General features: G+C 38.5%; 1 protein-coding gene across 1 annotated transcript in view; it reads left to right on the top strand.

Moving 5' to 3' along the window:
* The first annotated feature begins 10,030 nt into the window (after window positions 1–10,030).
* The window catches only part of GLRB (glycine receptor, beta), a 166,631-nt gene continuing 155,528 nt past the window's right edge, over window positions 10,031–21,133 (top strand). The window contains exons 1-2 of the mRNA XM_006867914.1: window positions 10,031–10,159; window positions 12,060–12,210. Of these exons, the coding sequence (XP_006867976.1) occupies window positions 12,089–12,210 (122 nt within the window). The 5' untranslated portion in view covers window positions 10,031–10,159; window positions 12,060–12,088. The remainder of the gene's footprint in view (window positions 10,160–12,059; window positions 12,211–21,133) is intronic.

Genomic DNA, 21,133 nt, shown 5'->3' on the forward strand with positions numbered 1-21,133 from the left:
ATGGAATGTGGAAACCATCAAGTATTGTCATTAATATCATGTGAAAGTAAAATTTTGCAGCAGTACATAGACAGGGTGTTGCCAGATATTGGAGCCAGATTTAGAAAAGGACTTGGAATTAGGAATATCACACAGATATCAGATAGATCTTTGCTGAAAGCAGAGAATACCATAATGAAGTTTACTTGTTTTTTATTGACTATGCAGAGGCATTTGACAGTGTGGCTCATAAGAAACTATGGATAATATTTTGAAAAATGGGTATTCCAGAACAATTATGCTCATGAGGAGCCTGTACACAGACCAAGAGGCAGTTTGTTCAAACGGCACAAGGGTATACTGAATGGTTTAAAATCAGGAAAGGTTTGTGTCAAGGTTATATCCTTCCCCCATACATATTCAATCTGTATGTTGAACAAATAATCCAAGAAGCTGGATTATATGAAGAAGAATTTGGCATCAGGATTGGAAGAAGACTCCTTAATAATCTGCAATATGCGGATGATACAACCTTCTTGCTGGAAGTGAAGAAGACTTGAAATACGTACTGATAAAGATCACAGACTACAGCTTTCAGTATGGATTGCACCTCCATGTAAAGCAAACAAAAGTCTTCACAACTGGACCAACTGATAAATGGAACAAAGATGGGATTTGTTTTAAAGATTTAATTTTGCTTGAATCCATAATTAACACTCATGGTTACAGCAATCAAAAAATTAATGTTGTATTGAGAAAATATGCTGCAAAAAGCCTTTTAAATGTGGTCAAGAGCAAAGACGTTAGTTTGATGACTAAGTTGTTTCTAACCCCAGCCATGATATTTTCAATCGCTTCATGTTGTTTTGTTGTTAGGGATCACTGAGTGTTCACCTTTTTCACTTACGCTCCATTTTACTGAGCTTTATGTCCTTCTCCAAGTACTGCTGCCTCCTGATAACAAGACCAAAGTTTGAGAGATGAAATCTGGACATTCTGGCTATTAAGGAGCATTTTGGCTGTACATTTTCCAAGAGAGATTTGTTTGTTCTTCTGGTTGTTGTTATTGTTAAGTGCCGTTGAGTCGGTTCCGACCCATAGCGACCCTGTACAGGGTTTCCGAGGCTGTACATCTTTACGGGAGCAGAAAGCCTCATCTTTCTCCTGCGGAGCGGCTGGTAGTTTCGAACTGCTGATCTTAAGGTTAGCAGCCCGATTCGTAACCCCTACGCTACCAGAGCTAGGTATTTGTAATATTCTTCTCTAATACCATAATTCGGAGTCCTGGTGTGGTGCTGTGGATTAATTCGCCAGACTGCAAAGCCCTTTGAACTGCAAGGTTGGCGGTTTAAGCTGCTCCTTGCAAACCCTATACAGGGTCGCTATGGGTCGGAATCGACTTGACGGCACTTAACAACAACAACAACACGATAGTTCAAATGCACCCGTTCTTCTATGGTCTTTCTTATTCATTGTCCAACTTTCACATGCAATATGAGGCTAATGAAAATATCATGGCTTGAGTCAGGCACAAATTAGTCATCAAACTGGTATCTTTGTCCTTTAACATTCATTTTCATGTGAAAGTTGGACAATGAATAATGAAGATCTTAGAAGAACTGATGCATTCTAATTATGATGTTGGCAAAGAATACTGAAAGTACCATGAACTGCCAGAAGAACACATAAATTTGTCTTGGAAGAAGTATAACCAGAATGTTTCTCAGAAGCCAAGATGGCAAGATTTTGTCTCTTGTTCTTGGGCCTGTTGTCAAGAAGGACCAGTCCTTGGAGAAGGACATAATACTTGGCAAACTGGAGAGTCAATGAAAAAGAAGAAGACCCTCATCAGTACAACAACAATTGTGAAGATAGTGTAGGACCAGGTAATGGTTCTTTATGTTCTCCATGAGGGTTGCTATGAGTTTGAGCCAACTCGATGGTACCTAACACCAACAGTGCATTCACATTATGAAAAATAAAATAAACAAAAGCAAGTAAAAGGGAGTCAGAGTCTTTAGATATGGAGCAGTTTACATTTTAAAATAATGCTTAAAACATCTCCTTGAGAAGCTAATAAGTAACCCAAAATTTTAAGATGTGATGAAGCTGGATATGTGACCTCTGGAAAAAGAGAAATAGTTTTTGGCAAGTGAAATAGCTAGTAGCAGTAAGTGAATGTGGGATCATGCCTAGTATTGGAATGTTGGGGAAACAACAATATGAGTGTGCCAGAGCAGAGGGAGCAAGGAATAGAAAGGGTTAAGTCATTTATTTGGAGGGGGTATCTAACAACTGGGGCAATTGCTTTATAGTCGAGTGAAATGCAGAGTCATTACTGGGTTTTGAGTTGAGGATTGACTGATCTGATATATGTTTTTAATACTTGGGGGTTGCTATTGTTGTTAAGTGTCATCGAGTTGGTTCTGACCCATAGCGACCTATGTATAGGTTTCCGAGGAGCAACTGGTGAGCTTGAACCACTGATCTTGCGGTTCAAACCGGCTTTGCGGTCCAGTGCATTAACCCACAGTGCCACATGAGGACTCCACTTAGAGGTTGTTAAGTACCGTGGAGTTGGTTCCGACTCATAGTGACCCTGCACAGGGTTTTCGAGACTGTAAATCTTTACGGGAGCAGAACTCCTCATCGGTCTCCCACGGAACTGCTGGTAGTTTCGAACTGCTGACCTTGTGGTTCACAGCCCGATTCGTAACTACTACGCTACCAGAGCTCCTTCCACTTGGGGGGGTTAGGGTGAGGAAAATTGTAGAGGCAGGGAGATAGCTAGGAAGCTATCGAAATAATTCGAGTTGAAGATGATAATAACACAAATCCAGGTTTGTTTCCCTGAGGAAAGTTAGAAGTAGCTGGATTTTGGATACAGTTTGAAATTAAACCGGATTTCCTCACAGACTGGAAGTGAGGTATGAGGAAAAGACAGGTCTACAAAGAGTAACTTCAGGGTTTGTGGTCTGGGTCTTAGAGGGATACCATTGCCAGCAACTGAGAAGAAGGCATTTAAAGCCAGGAGACTGGCTAAAATTATTGAGGGAGTGAATGCGTTGTTGGTAAGTGCCGTCAAGTCGATTCCCACCCATAGCAAACCTGTATAGGGTTTCCGAGGAGCAGCTGGTAAGCTTGAACCGCTGACCTTGCAGTTCAAATGGCTTTGCAGTCTGGCGCATTAACCTACAGTGCCAGAGGACTCTGAGGGAGTGAATGTAGATAGCGAAAAAATAGAGAAAAGGGGACCAACACTGTACAGAATCGGAGAAAATTATGTGAGGTCATTAGTTACCCAGCAACTTTGCCTGTCACAATATCAAATTACTATTTGAATACCAGTAATACTATTGATTCCAGGGGAAAAGGAGGCTTCGAAGTCAGGATTAAACATAGGTCACTTATTCACAAAAATCTTGTGACCGAAATCCTGAGGAATGTGGAAGCCTGCTCCCCTTCTTGCTTGAATAAGTGTAATGATGTGCAGGACATGCCCAGGGCCATAGTTGAACAACCACATCCTGGGACGTGCCATTAAGAAAGACTACTCATAAAAATTCCATATTTTATGGGACTTTCCATTAAAGAAGACCACCCATAAAAATTCTGTATTTTTACTGTCTTGTGATATGTTACAGGTCTGACTGGTTTACATAGTGCCCTATGCATAACTTTAAGGGACAAATCTTCTGCTGTGACAAAGGAGAATGCAAACTCTGAATAAGAGTCCTGAAGAACTATATATGTTGGAAATCCCACAATAAGTTCTGTCTGCCCTTATTAGAGACCTTTTGCTGGAATCCATCTTGAAGGAATGCTGTGCACGCACCTAATTAGCATTTATTGATGTTGCTAAGTGCCATCAAATCAGTTGCCACCCATAGCAACCCTGTATAGGGTTTCTGAGGAGTAGCTAGTGAGCTTGAACTGCGAACCTGTGGTACAAACCAACCTTGTGATCAGTGCATTAACCCACAGCACCACACCAGGACTCAATTAGCTTGACCACCTCCTAAATGTACAATTTCCCAGAGATCCCTACCTATCTTTATGAATAAACATTATGTCTTTCCCCTACCCCTAACCTTTTAAACCCCAGCAAGGTCTATGTTCAGGGGTTATGCATTACTTTAAGCCATCCTGTCTCCTGTCTCCGCTTGCAAGTCTTTTTAGCCTCTTTCTTTTTGCTGGTATGGATACTCATCACACCTGACTATTCTTAATCAGTAGAAGGCAAGACCCCTCTCTTGGGCAGAAATGCAGTTGGCACTCCCTCTAGCAATCTATTCACAAGAATATTAAAAATTCTGAGCTTAACAGATTCACAGACTTGGAAAAAGCTATTTAAGGTCATCGACTGAATGTATTCTCTAACATTTGTTTCCTACCACCCCCCAAAAATCAAACAACATCTAAATAGCTGTTTATACTTTTCTTATGAAGAATCTAATTCTCTAATACACTATTGTAATTGTCACCACTAGAAATAGTATTAGGGATGGTAAACAAGTAAATTTTAGGTATTTCAAATATAAAAAATATTTGCAATTTTATAAATGAAAGACAATCTGTTTCATTACATTGATTTGTACATCTGATTACCTCAAACTCTTACTAATAACCTTGATTACTTGAAAAATGTTTCAACTTCTAAACTTCTTAGATTTTATGAAATGAATTATTTTACCCTTCCTACTAGCACTGTGGAGACCTGGTGTGGCACTGTGGGTTAATGCGCCAGACTGCAAAGCCATTTGAACTGCAAAGTTGGTGGTTCAAGCTTACCAGATGCTCCTCAGAAACCCTATACAGTGTTGCTATGGGTCGGAACCAACTCGACGGCACTTAACAACAATTAGTGCTGTATGATAAGCACTTGGCTGTTAACCTCAAGGTCGGTGGTTCAAACCTACCAGCAGCTCCTCAGAAACCCTATATATGGTCACTAACAACAAAAATATTATAATCTGTTCTGAAAATTTACATAAAACTTAGGTCATCAATACAATCATCTTTGTATATCTATGAAATCTAAAGTCATAGTATGATCTATGTGGAGGACTCCAATTAGGACAGCTCTTGAAATAAATAACATTATTAATCTAGGGCCACCACTCATCTGCCAGGTTGTTCGTACTTTGGTAATTTGCATGTTGCTGTGATTCTGGAAGCTATGCCATGGGTATTTTAAACAACAAGAGAATCTACCCAAGGTGGATAGGTTTCAGTTGAGCTTCCAGACTAAGACAGACTAGGAAGAAGGAGAGTGAATAAACTTCTGAATGTTTAGTCACTGACAACCTTATGAGTAGCAGTAGAACACTATCAGATAGCACCAGAATAATGAATGTAGAAATACAATGAAGAGGACCACAATATTGTCAGATATAGTGCTTGGAAGAAGAGATCCTCAGGTTGGAAGACACTCAAAATATGACTGGGGAAGAACTGCCTCTTCAAAGTAGAGATGACCATGATGATGCAAATGCAGTAAAGTTTTCAAGACCCTCATTTGCTGATGGGGTACAACAAAGAATGAGGAGAAACAGTTGTAAACATCCATTAATAATCATAAAATGTAATGTATGATGTATGAATCAAGAAAAATTAGAATTTGTCAAAAATGAAATGGAACACATAAATATCAATATCTAGGTATTAGAGAGTGGAAATGGGTTTGGATTGGCTATGATGAATCTGATAAATATATCATTAACTATGCTGGGAATGTCCAATTGAAGAGGAATAACACCACTTTCATTATCAAAAAAAGAACATTTCAAGAGGTATCCAAAAGTACAGTGCAGTCTGTGATAGGATTATACCCATACATCTGCAAGGAAGACCAGAGTTAATACCACTACTATTCAGATTTACACACCAAACACAAAAGCCAGTGATGATGAAATTGAAGAATTCTACCAACTTCTTCAGTCTGAAATTGATCAAACATGCATTCAAGATGTATTGATAACTACTGGTGATAGGAATGTGAAAGTTGGAAACAAAGATGAAGGATCATAGTTGAAAAATATGGCCTTAGTGTTAGAAACAATGCTGGAGATTGCATGATAGAATTTTGCATGGCCAATGATTTGTGTGTTGCAAATACCTTTTTAAACAACATAGATTATGACTATACACGTGGACATCACCAGATAGAACACTCAGAAATCAAATTGACAACATCAGTGGGAAGAGGCGATGGAAAAGCTTCATATCATGAACCAAAACAAAGGCAGGGGAAGACTGTGGAACAGATCAATTGCTCATATGCAAATGCAGGCTGAAGGTGATGAACATGAAAAACAAGTCATGAGAGCCAAAATTAGACTTTGAACATATCCCACCTGGATTCAGAGGTCATCTCAAGAACAGATTTGATGCATTACACACTAAAGACTGAAGACCAGAAGAGTTGTGGAATGACATCAAGTACATCATATAGGAAGAAAGCAAAGGGTCATTAAGAAGACATGAAATATGGAAAATACCTGAATGGATGTCAGAAGTGACTCTGAGCCTTATTCTCCAGTGTAGAGATGCTAAAGCAAATGGAAGAAATGAGGAGGTAAAGAATTGAACTGAACATTTCAAAGAGTAGCTTGAAAAAAACAAAGTCAAATATTTGTAACAAAATGTGCAAAATCTGGGAGTTAGAAAACCAAAAAGGAAGAACACACTCAGTATTTCTCAAGTTGAGGGAACTTAAGAAAAACTTCAAACCTCGAATTTCAATATTGAAGGATTCTATGGGCAAAATATTGAACGATGCAGAAAGCACCAAAAGAAGATAGAAGGAATATACAGTCACTGAACCAAAAAGAAATGGTTGATGTTCAACCATTGCAAGAGGTAGCATATGATCAAGAGCCAATGATACTGAAGGAAGAAGTCCAAGGGACACTGAAAACATTGGCAAGGAATTGATGGAACACGAATGGCACCATTTCAATAAATTGATGCAGCACTGGAGGCACTCACTCATCTATGCTAGGAAATTTTGGAAGACAGCACCCTGGTGAACTGATTGGAAGGAAACCACTTTTGTCCCCATTCTAAAGAGTTGCCACCCAATGGAATGTGGAAATCTTCAGACAATATCACATGCAATGAAAATTTAGCTAAAGATAACTTATAACTGGCTGCAACAGTACATTGTTAGGGAACTACCAGAAGTTTGAGCCAGATTCAGATAAGACATAGACTGAAGGATATCCTTGCTGATGTCAGATGGATCTTGGCTGAAAGCAAAGAATACCAGAAAGATATTTACCTGTGCTTTATTGACTATGCAAAGGTTTTCAACTGCAAAGACATATGACAAGCTATGGATAACATTGTGGAGAATGAGTATTCTGGAACATGTAATTGTACTCATAAGGAACCTGTACATAGACCAAAGGTAGTTGCTCAAATGGAACAAGGAAACATTGAATGGTTTAAGATTAAGAAAGGTGTGTGTCAGGGTTGTACTCTTTCACCATACTAATTCAATTTGTATCCTGAGCAAGTAATCCTAGAAGCTGACTCATAAAAAGAAGAACATGGCATCAGGATTGGAGGAAGACTCATTTAACAGCCTGCTATATGCAGATGATACAACCTTGCTTGCTGAAAGTGAAGAAGACTTAAAATACTGATGAAGATCAAAGATAACAGTCTTCAGTATGGATTGCACTTCAATGTAAAGAAAACAAAAATCCTCACAACTGGATTAATAAATAACATCATGTTAGATAGAAAGAAGTTCGAAGCTGTCAAAACTTCATTTTACTTGGATCGTCTATCAATCCTCATGGAAACAGCACTCTAGAAATCTAATGACGTATCTCTTTAGGCAAATCTGCTCCACCAGACCTCTTTAAAGTGTTCAAGAGCAATGATATCAGTCTGAGGACTAAGGTGCAGCTGACCTGAGCCATATTTTAACGGCTTTATATGCATGTAAAAGTTTGACAGTGAATAAGGAAGATCATAGCATTGATGCATTTCAGTTACAGTGTTCGAGAAGAATAGTGAAAGTACCCTGGACAGCTAGAAGAACAAGTCTTTGTTGGAAGCCAGGATGGCGAACCTTGGTCTCTTATATATCAGACATGTTATCAGCAGGAATTAGTCCCTGGAGAAGGACATCATGCTAGGTATAGCATAGGGTAGTGAAAAAGAGGAAAACCCCCAAAAGATTGATCATCACAGTGGCAGCGGTAATGGACTGATGCTTAATAAACTGTGTTTCATTCTATTCACACGGTAGCTATGAGTTAATCATAACCACCTCATTGGCACCTAACAACAACAATCTAGGGCAGCAGAATCGTTTTAAGAACTGGAATATATTATGGATATTCAAAAAGTTTGTAGGACATTTCATTATTTTTTCATTCCACTATCATGAACTTTTTGGAGTGCCCTTGTCTATAGTGAGATGGAACTGTGCATTGGACTAGCTGTTCAGAAAAGGTGAGACTGTCTGCTTCAGAAGATATTTACAGTGTTGGAACATATGGAGCAGGTCTTCTCTGTCCTATGGTGTCACTTTTGAGTCAGAAGCACTTCATGGCAGTGGGTTTGGTTGTGTATGTAAGGTATGCCTATTCCCAAATTCTATTTGTTGAAAAATCTTCTAGTGGTTACATCCATAGATCCATATTATATCATTATAAGTAGTGACTATATACTTAAGACAATGCAAATGCCAAGTGCTTTCTTGACAAGTTAATCAACTATGCATTCAAGAGATAATACAAAAGCCTTGTCTGGTAAATTTTAGATTACTCAAGAACTGTTTGTACCAAAGAAGAAGTACTACTTCTACATGGAGAAGGCATGATACTCTCTGAAGGCAGAGAGCAAATCTAAGTCATCACTGCAAAACAACTTGCTTTGTCTCTGCTAAATTCTTTTCTAGATTTGTGGTTGTGGTTTTGTGCCACTGAGTCTGTTCCAGTTCATTTGCTGTTCTTAAATACCCTTGAGTGGGTTCTATACCACAGTGACCTTTGTGGTTCAAATCTACCAGATGGTGAAGTGCTTATCTTACAGAGCCACACCAGGACTCTTAAGAACCCTACATAGGGTTTTCTTGCAGAGAGCCTCATCTTGCTCTGTAAGAGCTACTGGTAGATTTGAACTGACCTTGCAGCTAGCAGTCCAGTTTATAATCCACATGCTAGCAGGACTTCTATTCTAGATTTCTAACCCTAAGTAAATTTCTTAATATCTCAATTTCACTTTCTTCATCTATAAAATCAAATGATGTCATAAAACTTTTCCAGAGGATTTCTGTAAGAGCCAAAGGGGAGAGTTACGTGAAATGGCTTTGAATACCATACATTCTTGAACAAACGTTAATTATGTAACAAAGGTTAAAATTATTACCTACATGACCATATGGTCTCAATAATTTTGACCAATTTAACTTTGCTTTGAAAGGTCAGGCTTTTAGAAAGTGATGAACTCAGGCAAATGATGAAACCACAGAAACTGTATTTTGTCTGGTTTGGTCCAAGGTCATTCGTTGCTCAACAAGCTTTTGCTGGTAGTAGTCTAAAACTGACCCTGAATCCCTGGTTATTGAAAGCTTCCTTCTGCACCATTGTTTTTAACTGAACCCTTTCTTCTTTCCTACACATAAGAGGGGCGGGAGGGCTACCTGTCTGCTGCTATGGACTCCTGCAGTGCAAGGAGAAGGTCTGGTAGTGGTTACAATCGGGCTGAGAACCGCAGGTTCGAAACTACCAGCTGTTCCATGGGAGAAAGATGAGGCTTTCTGCTCCCGTAAAGATTTACAGCCTCGGAAACCCTGTACAGGGTCGCTATGAGTGGGAATCGACTCCACGGCACGCAACCACCATCACAGTGCAGGGAGGGAAAGGTATGGTGTTCTTCCAGGCTTCCTCGGGTTACCACTTGTCCCGCCGTCCTGGCACCATTTGGCTCGGCCCGCTGTCCCAGCTGCGGCCGGGACCGAGGCTGCGGACGCCCGGCAGCGATGCGCCACGGCGCAGGCTCCGCTGCCCGAGCAGGCGCGTCAGCTGAGCTCCGCGGTCGTGCGGGCGGCGGGGACACAGCTGCCCCCGCTCTGCGCCCGTCGCACCCCCGGCAGCCACTGCCGCCTTGGCTAGGAGCCGCCGCATCCTCGCCTGGCGGCTGCGGGCGCAAACGCCTCGGGGTAAGTGCCCAGGGCCCATTTAAGAAGGAGGGACAGCAGAGGAGAGAGCATAGGGGTCTGAGGGCAGGAATGAATGAATGTCTCTGCGGAAAGCTTGGTCAAGAGCGGGATGGTGTGGGCACAGGGAGCACTGCGGCGTGTGGGGAGGAGGCGGGCGCTGCCTGGTGCGGAGGACGGCCCGGGGCGCAGGGCAGGTGCTGTGGCGTCTGCTAAGATGCTCTAGACAGAGGGCAGGGCAGGGCAGGGCCGGGGCAATTAGCAAATGCAAGGTTGGAGAGGAGGGTAACTAGCATTGTATTGATTGCTAAAAACCCTCAGTCAAGCAATTGTCCCCTTTGAAAGGTTGAGGGTGGGGCGACTAAGGAGATCTTAGCTTCGAATTTATTGACTCCTTCAAACCTTTAGGATGGCCCCCTGTTTTCTTTGGGAAGGATGTGAAGGTAGAAGTACCTGCTGCTTTGGACAAATGTATCTGGGAGCAGGTGCTGCTATAGGATGGGGGAGGGAGCGTCCAAAGCTGTAAGTTGGCAGAGTAGAGCCTATTGCTGCTACTGTGGGTCTGCTAAGCACACCCCCCCGCATCTCCTACCCACTTACCCCCCCTCCCCATTGCCTACTGTTTAAAGAGACTGAGAAGACCTTATGGTTTGCCTTTGAGGTGTCAAGGATAAACGTGAGAAAAAAGAAATCCTGGGGAAAACAAACAGAGGGGAAACAAATTCCTAAGGGTGAGATGGACATTTAGTTAGTGATGATAGATATGACATATCTTTTACTCTGCAGCAAACAATTAATGAGAAACAGTTTGTAGAGTGGACATGAAGGATGTAGGTAGAAATGGTTTAAATATTCCATGGGTAGCTGATGCTTAAAGTTTTTTTTTTTTTTTTGACGCAGATTCTGGCAAGAATATAATACTCATTTGAGCATGGTAAATGTTATTAAAATGGGGCTAAGAAAATTATTTGAAACAGTTTGACCACACTCGCTGTTTATTATACATAATGTTACCAAGAATTTCTGGAGTAATCTTTTTTATGATAAATGTTCATATCACATAAGTAGAGAAATGAAAATGCTAACAAATTGATATGCACCTTTTTTGGGCAAAAGATAGCTTGCATATTTATTGTGTACAATTAAAAACACTATGGATTTAGAGTATGAAACTCTACGTTCCTAATATTTTTCTCTTAAATCTGTCATTACTTTAATACTTAGAATTATTTTCCTTTAAAATCATTTTATTTGTTTTGAAAAATCATTTACATGCAAAGTTGAAGAAATATAGACAGTTAAAGAGAAACTAAACAAAAATACTCAAATGTGCTAGCCAGAGATAACCATTTTAATGCTATGTTAAACATGCTTCTAGATATATTGATAGACTCTGCAATTCAATGTAAATTTGCAGTTTTATATAGCTCAGAATTTTTTCATAGTAACTATCATACTTCTTTGAGGTCTTGTTTTTTATGAGCCATTATTGAAACTACATTTTACTACTAAAGGGGGGTTGTAGATTAGTCTTTGGACTAATAGCCTCAAGGTCAGTTGTTCAATCCCACCTGCAGCTCAGTGGGAGAAAGATAAGGTTGTCAGACAGCTCCCATAAAGATTTACAGTTTTGGAAACAGTGCCTGTATAGGATGACTCTGAATAAGAATCAACGATAGGGCAGTGAGTTTGGTTTTTTCCTTTTCTTTCCCCCACTACTAAACTTTTACATGCAAAACTGTTAGGTATTGTTGAAATGTAACCACTTAGTATTGAGCAGTGAAGACTTGATATATAAATGTACTTGCCCATTTGAGTTTTAGTGATCATATTCCTTAAAGAGATAATCACATAGTTATTATTTGCATTATAGATGTAAACATTTTCTTGTTCTCTCTTGTAGATCAATCTGCTGAAACTTAACACTTCAAGATGAAGTTTTTATTGATGATTGCCTTTTTAATGTTGCTTTCCTTGTGGGTTGAAGAAGCCTATTCCAAAGAGAAGTCTTCAAAGAAAGGGAAGGGGAAAAAGAAGCAGTATCTATGCCCATCGTATGTTCTTCATGTCTTTTATTCTTATATGGAGAAGTACATTATTGCATTTTTAATAAAAGTAAGGTACTTTATTAAAATGCATATCAGCAAAATCTTTCATTTTAGAATATACACCCATTTTTGAGTAAGTGGAATATGACAGGGTAAAGAGTGTAGTATGTGATAGCTAATTCCCAGTTTTAAAGGTAAAGTTTTATTGATGCCACGGGCTCATATAATTTTTACAATGTTTTTTCTGGCCTAAATGTGCAACTCTAATTGGATCCTGAGATTCCATGTTTTGAGCAAATACCAGTTCAAAAGGTTGATCTTTCAAAATTTAGCCCTAAAAATAATTCTATTTAAAAAGATAGCTACAGTATGATCTTAGCTCTATTTAGCTTATGCTGATGCCTGCCAAAAGAAAATTCACTAGATGATAGGGTTTCCTGGTTTATTGTTAGGTGCCATCGAGTCAGTACCGATTCATAGCGAACTAAACACTGCTCAGTCCTGGGCCAACCTCACAATTGTTGCCACACTTGAGCCCATTGCTGCTGCACTTTGCCAATCCATCTCACTGGGGGTCTTCCTCTTTTTCTCTGATCCTCCACCTTACCAAACATGATATCCTTCTCCAGCGACTGGTCCCTCCTGACAATATGATGAAGTCTGGCCAACCCAGCCTCCAAGGAGCACTCTGGCTGCACTTCTTGCAACACAGATCTGTTTGTTCTTTTGATGGCCCATGGTACTTGCAATATTTTCTTCCAATACCACAACAGAAATGCATCAATTCATCTATTATCTTCCTTATTTACTGTCTAGCTTTCACATGCATATGAGGTTATTGAAAATACCATGGCTTGTTTCAGGTGCACCTTAGTCCTCAAGCAAATATCTTTGTTCTTCAATACTTTAAAAAGGTCTTGGGCAGCAGATTTGCCTAATGCAACATGTCATTTGATTTCTTGGCTGCTGCTTCCATGAGTGTTGATGGTTGATCCAAGTAAAATGAAGTCTTTGACAACTTCAATCTTTTCTCCATTGATAAGAATATTTTTTATTGGTCCAGTGGTGATGATTTTTATTTGCTGTACATTGAGATGCAATCCATACCAAAGGCTGCAATCTTTGATCTTCATTACTAAGTATTTTAAGTCCTCTCCTCTTTCAGCAAGCAAGGTTGTATCATTTGCATATCTCAGGTTGTTAATGAGTCTTCCTCCAATCCTGATGCCACATTTTTCATCATATAACCCAGCTTCTCAGATTATTTTCTCAGCATTCAGGCTGAATAAGTATGGTGAAAGAATACAACCCTGTCACACACCTTTCTTAATTTTAAACCATTCAGTTTTCCAATGTTCTGTTCGAACAGCTGCTTCTTGGTCCATGTACAGGTTCCTCATGAGCACAATTAGGTGTTCCGGAATGCTCATACTTTGTAATGTTGTCCATAGCTTGTCATGATCTACACAATCGAAAGCCTTTGCATAGTCAATACAGCACAGGTAAATATCTTTCTGGTATTCTCTGCTTTCCGTCAAGATCCATCGGACATCAGCAATGATATACCTCATTCCATGTCCTCTTCTGAATCCAGCTTGAATCTCTGGAATTTCTCTTCCTGTATGTATTACCTTTAGTAAAACTTTACTCACATGGGATATCAAAGATAATGTCCAATGATTTCTGCATTCTGTTGGGTCATCCCTCTTTGGAATGGGCACAAATACGGATCTCTTCCAACCAGTCAACCAGACAGTTGTCTTCTAAATTTCTTGGCAGAGATGAGGGAGTGCCTCCAGTGCCACCTCACTTTATTGAAAGATTTTAATTTGTATTTCAAGAATTCCTGGTGTCTTGGTGTTTGCCAATTCCTTCAATGCACCTTGGACTTCTTCCTTCAGGATCATTGGCTCTTGATCATATGGTACCTCTTGAGAAATGCTGAGCTTGTTCTTCCCTTTTGGTTTTCTAACTCTAGATCTTTGCACATTTTGTTAAAAAATTTGAAGACTTTGTCTTCCTGAGCTGACCTTTGAAATTTTCTGTTCAGCTTTGTACCTCCTCATTTCTTCCATTTGCTTTAGCATCTCTATGCTGGAGAGCAAATTTCAGAGTCTCTTCTAACACCCACTTTGATGTTTTCCTTCTTTCTTGTCTTCTTGATGACCTTTTGCTGCTTTCTTCCTGTATGATATTCTTGACGTCATCCCACAACTTTTCTGGTCTTTGGTCTTTAGTGTCCAATGTAATAAATCTGTTTCAGATGATCTCTAAATTCAAGTGGGATATATTCAAGTTCATATTTTGGCTCTCATGGACTTGTTTTCATTTTCTTCAGCTTCAGTCTGAATTTGCATATGAGCAACTGATCGTCTGTTACAGTCTGCCCCGGCCTTGTTTTGGCTGATGATATGGAGCTTTTCCATTGTTTCTTTCTTTCCACAGATGTAATCAGTTTGATTTCTGTGCATTTCACTAGTGAGATCCATGTGTATAGTCATATTCTTGCCTGTACTCAGACCCATTATATCAAATTTTCTTGAAATATTAGGCCCGTTTTCTATTTTCATAATTTTTGCCAAAGGATTTTCAGTTAGAAATTGGCATATTTCTCAAAAAAAAAAAAAAAAATCAAGTCATGAAATGTTAAGTTACTTGTAAAATCAAAGTGTAAATCTAAAATCTTACATCACATGCTCCTTCCCCCCAAAATTCAAGTAAGAAACAAAGTTTTGTGGTTTGGATGTTTTCCTTGTTTGCTTATTGTTGTTGTTTTTTAATAGGAAGAGTTGAAATTGCTGGTGATAACAGTAAATTACATAATATTATTAGGGTAATTGATCAGTATGTAAATAAATAACTTTAACAAAATAAAAGGTGTTTTTAGGTGACAATACAGTATGTTCTGTGAATCTGGAATAAGTATTATTAAGTTTCTATTGCAGGGCATTTTATTCCTAAACTTGGTAAATATCATATTGGTTATTTCAACATCATCATTATTTAAATGTAGATTATTGGACTTGTAAAGGTGTCCTGGTGTGGTGGTTTGAGTCTTGGTATGACACTGTAGGATAGGCACTGAACCACAAGGTTGGTTTGAACCGCAAGGTAGGTGGTTTGCACTGTAAGGTAGGTGCTTCAAACTTACCAGCGCCTCCTCTGAAAACGTATACAGGGTTGCAATGAGTTGGAACTGACTCAAATACACACAGCAACAACAAAAACAACAAAGATGTTCTTGGAAGTACATATTATAAAGAATGTACATTTTGCAATTAGAATTTTGGATTGGGTATTTGTATGAAAATGTGAGACTGCATGATCCACATAAAGTCTAGAATTAAATCAAGCTCCATATTAAGGGATCTCTCTATTTTTTGGGGCAGGGGAGATGCTAAACTTTTTAATTTCTTATTATACTTACATTCTGTGTTACATACCATATCCTCTGTACCAAAACATTTTTTTTTTTTTGAAGTAGGGGTTTATCACATTCCAGAAATACCATTAATCTGTAACAGGGCCAGGTATCAGGCACTCTGGATAAACAATTTTCTTTATTTGATATGCTTATGAAGCATACAAACATTTATAATATATACAAAGTCATGAAATGGTTTCACACTTTGCCCAAACATGTAAAATTATTACTGTAAGGGATATATCTTGATTTTCAGTTTCAGTGCTGCACAATCTGATACCAAGACCAAATTTCTGGTGCTTGGCATGCAGAATATTACTTGCCCTGAGTAATAATATTCATGTGGTCCTCCTTGACCATCTTGCCGGTTAGGTATCTAGCATCTGATGAGGAATAACCACAATCTGCAACTATCACTACTCATTAATTTGCAACTTTTGCGTTGCAACCATAACACTAGTATTTTTAGGGACCGAGATATTGTAAAGCACGATTCTTCCCAAGTATATAGACACATTTTCATGTTTCAAATATTTTCATATTAAACTTTTATGAGTGCTGACATCTTGATACAAGACGGTATAGATGTCTTGTAGTCATGATGATTCTACATGGAGAACCATTCTAGATTAAATTAGATAGGCCTTTCTTATAAGGATGCCCAGAAAGCTCATGTTCTTTTTTTTCAATCATCAAATTTCATGAATAAGAGTTCTCAAGATGAGAACAGCAAGTCTTTTCTACCAGATAGCTTACAAAAGTTTTAAAAAGAACTCTTTTATTATCTTTTTTAAGAATATAAGATTGCCTAACATACAAACTGAGTCCTGGTGTGGCTCTGTGGGTTAATGCGCCAGACTGCAAAGTCAGCTGGAACTGCAAGGTCAGTGGTTCAAGCTCACCAGCTGCTCCTTGGAAACCCTATACAGGGTCACTGTGGGTCAGAACTGACTCTACAGCACTTACCAACAACAAAACATACAAACTGTTTATGAAATATAGTGATTACACGAGACAATATAGTGAATGTGTGAGAAACTTTTGGTATCTCTAATTACTTAAAAATTTTAGTAGCTAAAGAGTGAAAAAATAAGGTTCTCCTTTTGATTAATAAGGAAATCTTTGTAAAGCCCATATCATAGTACTTTAGCTATACTAAGTAGTTCAATAAATTTTAGTTTTGAAAATTTAAATCTAGTTTTTGTATATTTTATTTTTCATTGTTATGAAACTAAAACTTATATAATTCTGCTTTCAAAATACTAATATTTTAAATGGTGATACTGTCAAAAATCTAGCTCATTAAAAAAAATTAGATGTACATTGGAGAATTAGATTTGGATATGTAATTTTTATTTTAAATAAACAATATTAATAAATATTATGCCATATACCATAAGTGTTAGTAAAATAAATATTTTAATAAGAATTATTTTGATCTGATTACCATTGAATTCTGAACTTAAGATAACTAGTATTTTCTGTCTACAATCAAACCTATTATATCAGATTTTCTTAGAATATACATTAGTAAGAATTCCTGCAATCATATAGTAATATGAAAGAAAATGCAAATTATTTGTATCTTAGAAAATTATCTAGTTGTTTATCCTATATAAACTAATTAAGTGTACATCATTTTAAGGAGAAAAATTCAAATTATGAAACTCAACTCAGCAGTTAGATAAGACAACTGCAATATTGTTCAATTATGTAAAATTCCTGCCTAATATAAAGTTGTATTTTTGTTTTTTTTTTACAATAGAATTAAGGTGGCAGTGGAGGCATATAGTCTTACAAAGATAATATGTTACAGAAATACAGCAATAATAAAGAAAATCATCCAGTTTTACTGTTACAATATCCCTACCCCAAAACAAAGACTATAAATCAGAGGAAAATTGATTTTTTAAAAAAAAATGTTAGTGGTGTTTTGGTTTTTAAAACTTTTTATTATGTAGCTTTATTATGAAGCTTTATAGAGCAAATAAAATTTCCATTCCATAATTCATGACATTTTTTCTGTGTCATTGTTTGTAGTCCATACTTATTCTACTTCTTCCCTGTGTTTTCTGTTTCCATTCCTCCTTCATTCTTAATTCTTCTGAACGTTGTCCATGTGTAAATACTGTCCTTTTGATCTTAAATAGTTGATTATTCTGAATAGTACCTCCCTCCCTAGTGTTACTGTTTTTCTAATAAACCAGTCTCTTGTTTGGCTAAAAATCGAGCCATGGAGGTGAGTGAAGTTCTAAACCTGAAAGATAAAATCTCAGGGGTTTCATCAGTCTATTTGACTAGTAAGTAAGTCTGATCTTTTTTATGGTTTTGGGTTTTGGTCCATATTTTCTCCCACTCTATCTACAACTTTCTAATGTTAGCCTTTTCAGAGCAGTTAGTAGTGGTAGCTGGGCATCAGTCATCTAGTTCTTCCATTCGTAGTGTCATAGAAGCTGATGATCCTTTAGTCCATTGGACTAATTGTTTCCATATGTCTTCAAGTTTCTACACTCTTCTTTGCTCCAAATGGAGAGAGACAATAATTGCACCTTAGATGACTGCTCACCACCTTTTAAAACTCCAGTTGTTACTCTCCAATGTAAGATGTAGAATATTGGCTTTGTGGATTATGCCAATAGACCTCAGTTTCTCTGAGACTATGGTCTCGAGCCCCCAGGCTCAGCAACTCATTCCCTCAACATGTGTGGGTATGTGTACCGGATTTGGCACAGTAAGATAAGCACTGGACTTCAGGGTCAGTTTGAATTGCAAGGTTGGCAGTTCAAACTCACCAGTCGTTCCTTGGGAACCTTAAACAGCATCACCATATGTCAGAATCAACTCAATGGAACGTAATAGCAACAGCAAGAAGTTTAAAATTATTTCAGATGTAATAAAAACAAAAGCTTAATATTCAAATGTATAAGTTTGATATTCAACTTGAGTCATATCAAACATTTTCTGGCTTTTACACTTTAAATTTTCATTGTTTTGACATTCTTGAAAATCATACATTTGTGCTATTATTGGATATATTTTTTGTTTTGGTTTTCTCTGGTTAGGATCCCATGTTCCACTCATGCTCTTCCTTCTCGATGGTCCTAGAGTCCACGCTGCTGGAAAGAAAGATTATCTATTCCTCTATTTTTGTTATATATATTCTACCTTTACAGTTGTGACAATCACAATTAGTTGTGATAACAGTTAATCACTATTGAGTCAAATATCCCCATATCCTTCCACCAGACACATCTAGACAAGATGAAAACTATTCAGTGGGGATCCTACCTAACCCCTCACTCTGAAACTAAACTCCCTTTTGAAAACTTCTAAGCCAGCCACTTCATACCTTTGTTGTTGTTGTTAAGTGCCAACGAGTCAGTTCTGACCCATAGCGACCCTGTATAGGGTTTCGGAGGAATGACTGGGAGCTTGAAAGGAGTTTGACTTTGCAGTTCAAACGGCTTTACATTTATAACCGCCCATTTTAGGTAGCCGATGTCTAAGTTGCCTGTCCATATCAACCTTGGGGATAGGGGGTAGGCTTGATTCTTGATGTGAAGACTCCTTCTCTCTCAGTTGGTATTGGTGTGGCACTGTGGGTTAATGTGCCAGACTGTAAAGCTGTTTGAACTGCAAGGTTAGCTGTTCAAGCTCACCAGCTGCTCCTTGGAAATCCTATTCAGGGCCGCTATGGGTCAGAACTTACTTGATGGCACATAACAACAACTACAATAACATCCATAAGTAAAGGTCAAGTTCATCAAATTGTAGTAATTTACACTTGCTTCCTTTATCAAATTTCTTTATCTTTCTCTAGTTGAGTTCTGATCATCAAGTCATCCAAGCTAGGTAAAATGGGTACTATCTTTAAGCTTTGGAATCCTTGTGCCTCCTCCCATTTGATATTCACTCTCAGCTCTAGTCCACCATGGCTAGATCAGTGTCCATGGACTAAGGAGTTACCAAGTCTCCCCAGACTTCACACCAACCAATCCCTCCTCTTCTCTCCTTCATCTCAAGATCAACAGGAGCCTATGGAACATGGTTGAACTCAGCCCATGCCTTCATTACTGTCTTTTCCCAACTTCCACTCACAGGTAGACCAACATGGTCACCAGTGAGCTTACGAGCCTGTTTTTGTGTTCTCTTTGCATTTCAGTCTTCGAAATGGGTTTGTCCTGAAGGGCCTTGATGGCTTGCCTTGGTTGTTCCCAAGTGAATAGCTTACTTGTTCTTGTAATAGTCAAACAGTCTGCTTTTTTCACCCCCTGATGGTCTTTCTTTCAAGCAGTATCTTCTGTTCCTCTAGCTCTTTCAGGATGATCTACATGTCCTTTCAAGTAGCCTACAATAGTAGGCAAGTGATTTGACTCCTATCTACCCTGTATAGGATTTCTGAGACTGTAATTCTTTACAGGAGCAGAAAGCTTCCCCTTTCTGGTAGATTTGAACTGCTGACCTTTCAGTTAGCTGCCCACTCGTAATCGATTATGCTACCAGAGCTTCTTATTTTATTGGTAGTGACCATGGATTCTGCATACATTCTGCCCGAGTGGTCTTGCAAAATCCAAGACTGTAACAATCATTTTATCACTGCTGTTTTGCACTATCATGTCACTATGACTTCATGTCATAGAGTAGAAGTGCCCTGAAGCATTTTCTTGGCTTTAATATTGATGGAAGCAATTTGCCAGATCTTTTCCCCACAGAACTGCTGAGTGGGTTCTGACAACCTTTCTGTTAGCAGCTGAACAATTAACTGTTTGTGGTACCAGGACATTTATTCATGGCTGATTCCTCTGTCTATGACAGTTCCCTCTGAAGAGCTCCACATCAATACATTTGACATTTCAACTAGGCTGCTAACCACAAGGTTGGTGGTTTAAAACCCACAGCTAGTTTGTGGGAGTAAGATGAGGATAATGCCTATTTCTGTAAAGATTTGCAATCTCAAAACCCTAAGGAGCTGTTCCACTCTGTCTTTTTGGGTGCTATGAGTCAGAAGCAACTCAATGGCTGTGGATTGGGTTCCATAATGACCAAAATTCCATCAAAATTATAAACCTGAATGTAGAACTCTTCCCTTCCTAATGGAGTCCTGGTGTGGCTCTGTGGTATAATGCACTGTACTGCAAGGTTGGTTTGAACCATAAAGTTGGTAGTTCAAATTCCCCAGCTGCTCCTCAGAAACCCTATATAGGGTCACTCTGAGCCATAACCGGTTCAACACCACTTACCTATAGCAATGCCTCCTAATAGAGTATTTCATATTTCAGCGAATGACTGCACCATCTTCTTTGCCATTCAAGCCAAAAATCTACAGGTGAGAGGTGGTCTCATACACTTTTCTTTCCATCTTGTTAAGTGCTGTTAAGTCAATCTTGACTCATAGAAATCCTGCATAGGGTCTTTTGTTTTGTTTTGTTTAAAGTTTTTATTGTGGATTGAGTGAAAGTTTACAGGGCAGATCATCAGTTTTACATTCAACAAATCATACACCTT

This window comes from Chrysochloris asiatica, unplaced genomic scaffold, assembly GCF_000296735.1.
Source record: "Chrysochloris asiatica unplaced genomic scaffold, ChrAsi1.0 scaffold00112, whole genome shotgun sequence".
NCBI lineage: Eukaryota > Metazoa > Chordata > Mammalia > Afrosoricida > Chrysochloridae > Chrysochloris > Chrysochloris asiatica.